The 5,583-nt window shown below is 39.1% G+C and overlaps 1 protein-coding gene across 1 annotated transcript; it reads right to left on the reverse strand.

The window, feature by feature from the left end:
- Nucleotides 1–2,574: 2,574 nt before the first annotated feature.
- Nucleotides 2,575–4,059, reverse strand: LOC121814407 (piggyBac transposable element-derived protein 3-like). The gene is made up of 2 exons (XM_042220144.1): nt 3,922–4,059; nt 2,575–3,824 (listed from the first exon to the last, which is right to left on the reverse strand). Exons 1-2 carry the CDS (start codon nt 3,985–3,987, stop codon nt 2,901–2,903), a joined length of 990 nt encoding a protein of 329 aa, XP_042076078.1. The 5' UTR covers nt 3,988–4,059; the 3' UTR covers nt 2,575–2,900.
- Between the last annotated feature and the right edge of the window lie 1,524 nt (nt 4,060–5,583).

Consider the following 5,583-nt stretch of genomic DNA (forward strand, 5'->3'; position numbering starts at 1 on the left):
TTATTCTTAACTCCAACAGAAAAATACCAAGACTTCAGAACACTTTATCAAAACACTGAAATGGAAATATAAATAACAATATAATACTAAAGAGCCTCAGTATAACAAAAAGCCCCTTTTCTATCTGTTGAAAACAATAAAACACAAATATTAAATTTCTTGTACTTAAACTGTTTTTAAATTTAAACCAAAGCCAAAAAAAAGGCTTTTTAGGTACTAAGTGTCCTTCTGGTTACATAAATAATATATGTAGTGTGACTGAATACAAGGTAGTAAACATATGTGTGCATTTGTTGTGTGCCTGGGTGTTGTTGCAAATAAGCGAGCACGGCCCATAAATCGTGGTGCTATCAGTGGTCCGGTCTCAGCCACCCCTGTGTTATTTTATTGAATGTTATTGTAGCTGGACGGCCCCGTGGTAGATATTTCCTGGTTAGAAATCAAGATCAAAGCCGAGAGGTTGGGGATCAGCAGGAGAGGAGAGCAGAGGAGGAGGATGGGAAGGAAACAATGACTGATGGACATTGGAGTAGAGGAGAAGAAGAGGGGATAAGAGCTGGAGTGGGTGGCCACTGGCACTGCTTTAAAGCCCTGGCAAAGAGTGAGTGGCGATATTCGACTTAATGTGAAAGCCGGGGGTGTGAGGAGAGATGTGATGTGGATTTAGGATCATCCTACGATGAAGGATAGAGACAATCTCACTATCGTTTGCTGCAATTGGTCAGCTGAGGGTGGTTTTTCCCCCAATTTCAACAGTGTAGGAGTAGGAAAACACAGTAGACATCAAAGCATGACTTACAAGAGTAACATTCACCAGAGGGAAATTTCCAAAGATACAAACTTATTGTGTTAATGATGTAATTGTGTCAGAGGGTCTGTGAATTCAGTATTTGTTTTGTCAAATGTTAAGATTTTTACTCTTTGTAAAATGTACGACATTTGAAGTATGCAATTAAAATGAAGCCATAATCATAGAAATTACAATACAATTAGAATCAAACTAAAATGCTAATATTGTATTATTGGATTTTATTATAATACATTCCTGCAGGTTAGTATTGCTAACATATCCTAGCAAAAGCCGTTTGTCACACAGGTATAATGTCAAAGACTATACTGTCACTTGTTTCACAAAATTCACAAGCAGAAAGCCTTGTTTGGTTTACATGTAGACATGATCTGGTATGGTTCCCACAGATATTAAAGAGGGAATACCAATTTATCTGAATATGAGAGTCATTAAAGTGTTAATTTCAGTATGCTATACTGCAATGGAATTGCAGAATATCAGAAAGTGGAAATAACTTTTTTTGTTGTTGTTTTTTTTTAAATAAAACACCCATTAGCTAATCCTAATCAGTCATATATCATTGACGTTAGCTACTCTACTACTCATATGTACAGGGTACAGAGATTGTCAAAAAGGAAAAAAAAATCTAGACACTAATTGACAGTAATTTCTATCTGATTAGATTCTCACTGCACTGATACAGCACTGCTTACTACGCCTCCTCCTCCACGCCTCCTCCACAACTTCAGCACCATTGCAGCAGACAGTTTTCTGGTCCATGTCAGACTTTTTCATAATGAAACCATGTCCATGCTACAGGGTTAGCCCCTCGTTTAGGAATAAGATCCTCTTTTTTTTACATAAAAAAAAAAAAGGAATAAGATCCTTGATTTATTTTGACTGGTCCCTCTGTTTGGAGCTACCTGGTTCTGACTCATCTTCACTGGACATGCTGGTATTCTCTGTGCCTACATCCGCATGGTGACTGTTAGTGCCATTTATAGTTACTTCATGTTTGTATTTGAAGTAATTTGTTTGATGTATATTCTGAAATTTGATGTGTGAGAATAATGTATATTATTTCAATTTATTTTGAAAAGTCTTAACAGTATCTTGAGCTTTATTGTGAAAGGTTTATGTGGAAAATAAACAAGCGGACAGTGGAAAAACACAATGGATTTACCATCGTTGTTGCTAACGAAAGTACGCATGAAAAGAGTTGCTTGTCTGCCAATAATGTGGTTATTTTAAATATACCTGTAAGTGAAAGAGAGAAACTTTAAGGAATTAATATCGCCACTACAGTGACCATCAAAACGATGAAAAATATAGCTTATATAAATAAGATACAGTTTATTTTGCGACACCATGAAACAATCGATAGTGTAATATGAAATGATAGTTGTTTTTATATCATCATCCGATATATAACAACCCTAACTTTTAGTGTTGGAGCTCGGTACTACTGTACTCCTCCAGTGTTAGTTTACCAGGATTACATGATTATTTGGCCATGTTTGAAGCTGAGAAAAGTTTACCAGCAACTTGGAAACCCTTACAACTCAATCAGCAATGAAGAAGCACAGAAATTAAATAGAGTTGCAACTGAATGAAAGACAAAAATATTCAGGAATTAGAAAAAACCATCAAATCCCTAGAAGAAGCCTATGTGTCCCACTAAGATCAGGAAACATTGAACAAAATACGCAAAACAAAACCAGAATTAAATGAGATAATTGATTAAAAAAACAGAATTCTTAGTACAAAGACTACGCACATTCTTTAATCAAACACACAAAGAACAGACAACCAAGCTTGATGAAGTCCCTGCATGACCGCGGGACAGACGGTCAGCAGAGTCTCCCTGAGCCTAGCATGGCTCTCAGTTAAATACCTTCTCCAGGAACAAAAGGCAGTACACAGCTGTTTCACACCTTAACACTAGAATTACTGAGCCTTTTTTTCCCCCTGGTGCGAGTCCCTACTACTAGATTTACTAGCCCTGCGCAAATTTGCGTAAATTCCACTGGCACTGCGTTGTCTTTACAGTCCCTGGCACAGCAGCTGCAGCAGCTTCAGCAGCCTGCGTCTGTGCTAATATTTCCTTGTGCTACATGAATCGGCAACGAAGTTCCTGAGCTAGAAGACTCAGAAACAATCTTCTTTTGCCTGTCCACCCTGTACATGCCTTGTACAAAATGTAGGCATTCACCGCCAACAGGTCCAGCATATTGTAGAAAACCGCTACTGACCACCTGCATGTTGCTGCTCTTATGGAATACATCCGCACAAGTTGAGTAAGTTCACGCCAGACTTTATTCACCGTGCCCCATAACGGCGTTTTGCGCTGCAGCAGTCTGTGCGACAGTGACAGTGAAGTAAAGAAATTGTCTGTTGTGACGTTTCTCCCATCATCCAAAAACGGCTCCATCAGTTTCATGACCACGTTCTCTGCCAGCCTCTCTCCCTTCTGACGACTGGGGTCTTTTCCCAAGTAAGGAGATGCACTGCAGACATATTTGGTGTCCAAGTCCGTGGCCATCCAGAACTTGATCCCAAATTTGTCTGGCTTGGTTGCGATATACTGTGTGAATGGACAACGAACCTTGGTAGGGAACAGCTGTTCATCTATGGTCATGTGTTCTCCTGGAGTGAAACTCTTAGCACAGTTCTTGTTGAAGCGTGTCCAGATGTCGGAGATCACCGCAAATTTATCTGTTTTCACCCGTTCTGCCCGCGTGTCCTTGTCATCAAATCGAAGGTGTTGCATAATTGAAATGAATCTATCTCGGGGCATTGTCTCTTTGATTACTGGCACCAGAAATCTTTCTGACCAGCAATCCACAATGGCACCAACAGGACACATGATTGCTCTTACAAACAGGATTGAAATGAATGCCATCAGTTCATGAACTGACAAATTCCAGTCCGGCTCTGTTCTGTGGGCTTGATGGACCGTACACTCCCTGATGGTCTGCAGCATTCCCACGTCTAACAGGCAAAGGAAGCTTTGGAGCACACTTGTAATCTTACGCTGTCAGAAGATAAACAAATAGAGAATGGTAAATTTACATGGACCTCACTCTAAATGGGTTTATATAAATATCATATGTAATATGGCAGTGACAAACCTTAGCAGACTCTGTGGGTCCAGCTTGTGCAGTGAAGCACGAGCGATTTGCTACTGCACTGGGCATTCCAATGTCCAATGTTTTTTCTTGAGAACTGAGACCTGACAATTTTTTGTCTGATACCTGACAACTTTTTTCTTGAGACCTGACGATGTCCTAAAATGTACACCGTACCTAGGTCACGGTTTCCTTCCACATATAGCTTTGCAAAAACTGCATAAAAAGCACTTGCAGCAACAAAAACATAATATTCCAGAAACACGCTTTGCCGATCCGATCAGCTGTTTGTAACACTTCCTACGTCCATCAGCGTGAACTATCGCATGTCCGCCATGACCTGCCCGAAACCGGAAGTGACATCATTTTGCGGAAATGTAGTTTTTTACCATCAGGGCCTTCTGAGCCTATACTGGTGTTTTTAAAAGTTATGTTTGACTTTATGACTTTCTGTGTCGTTTCTGGGATGCTTAGGACTCATATTGCACTGCTGGAAATAGTTTATTTTGATGCATATGCTGCTTTTTTGCAAATTTGCATTATAATATTTATTTTCGTTTTTCCTGCAGTATATAAAAATTGGTGTATTTCAAAAATAAAACTATGAAGACACTCAAAATAAATTTCCTGTGGTGGGAAACTATTTTGTGCAACTTTTTTGTATTTACAGTTTTGAGGGATAAGCCTCTTAAATTTCTCTAACTAGAAATATATGTTAAAAAACAAAAACAATTTTCAATTTTTTTGTAGTTTATTGCACTTTTTTGCAATTTATGTAATTACTATGCACTTAATGCAGACATATTATTAAAATTTAGGCTATAATGGTTGTATTGATGTATAGCAACTTGAAATGCTCCCAAAAATGGCTCCACAGCATGTAAAAATATAATATAAGCTCTGGCGGAATTGGTTCTATGGTAGGTCTTAAAGGGTTAATGCCATTCAGTTTGTTGCCTACTACCCAGATCTAAATGTGGCAGGAGATGAGTCAAATGGTTAGAGGAGAAAGATGTCTCCTCTTCACTGAATGAGCTGCCTTGAAGCTTAGTCATCCTTCAAATGTCACACACACGCAGGCAGGAATAAAACATGTTGTTCGTTATCATTGGCAGTGCATGTAAACATGATAATTAACACTGCAGAAATAAGTCATTAACATGACCATCATCAAAGAATCTCAAGCCATTTTCATCTACATGCAATGATGATGTCAGATGTCACGTTTTCTGATTTGCTTGAGCATGCTTTTGCATTTGCACGGAATCAAATTACTGCTGCATTTTCTTGAGTCTGCTCCTGGTGGAATCTAGTATTTTTCGTTACTATAGCTTGCATGACAGCCAGCTAATAGAGATCAAACGCAATGCAACAGTGTCTAATTCCTGTGACATACTCACTACACACTAGCCACAGGTATTTCAAGCTGGAATTAATTTTTACCATGTCAGCATTCACCTCTTACCTCTGGGATAGCTCTTTTTCCTCGGAGGCCTCCTCTACGCCTTGTTAGCCAGAAAGCTGAACGTTCTGCAGACCCTGCAACACTGTCAACCTCTTCACAGCTGTCTAAAATCCCAACAAATCACCTCAAGCATCTCCTGACACTTTGCTCTTAAATTCAACTCCTGACAAATTCCCAGCCTATTTTACTTCATGTCCCCA

The sequence above is a fragment of the Haplochromis burtoni genome, unplaced genomic scaffold (genome assembly GCF_018398535.1).
Source record: "Haplochromis burtoni strain Fernald_Lab_line unplaced genomic scaffold, NCSU_Asbu1 Contig_44, whole genome shotgun sequence".
NCBI classification, from domain to species: Eukaryota; Metazoa; Chordata; class Actinopteri; order Cichliformes; family Cichlidae; genus Haplochromis; species Haplochromis burtoni.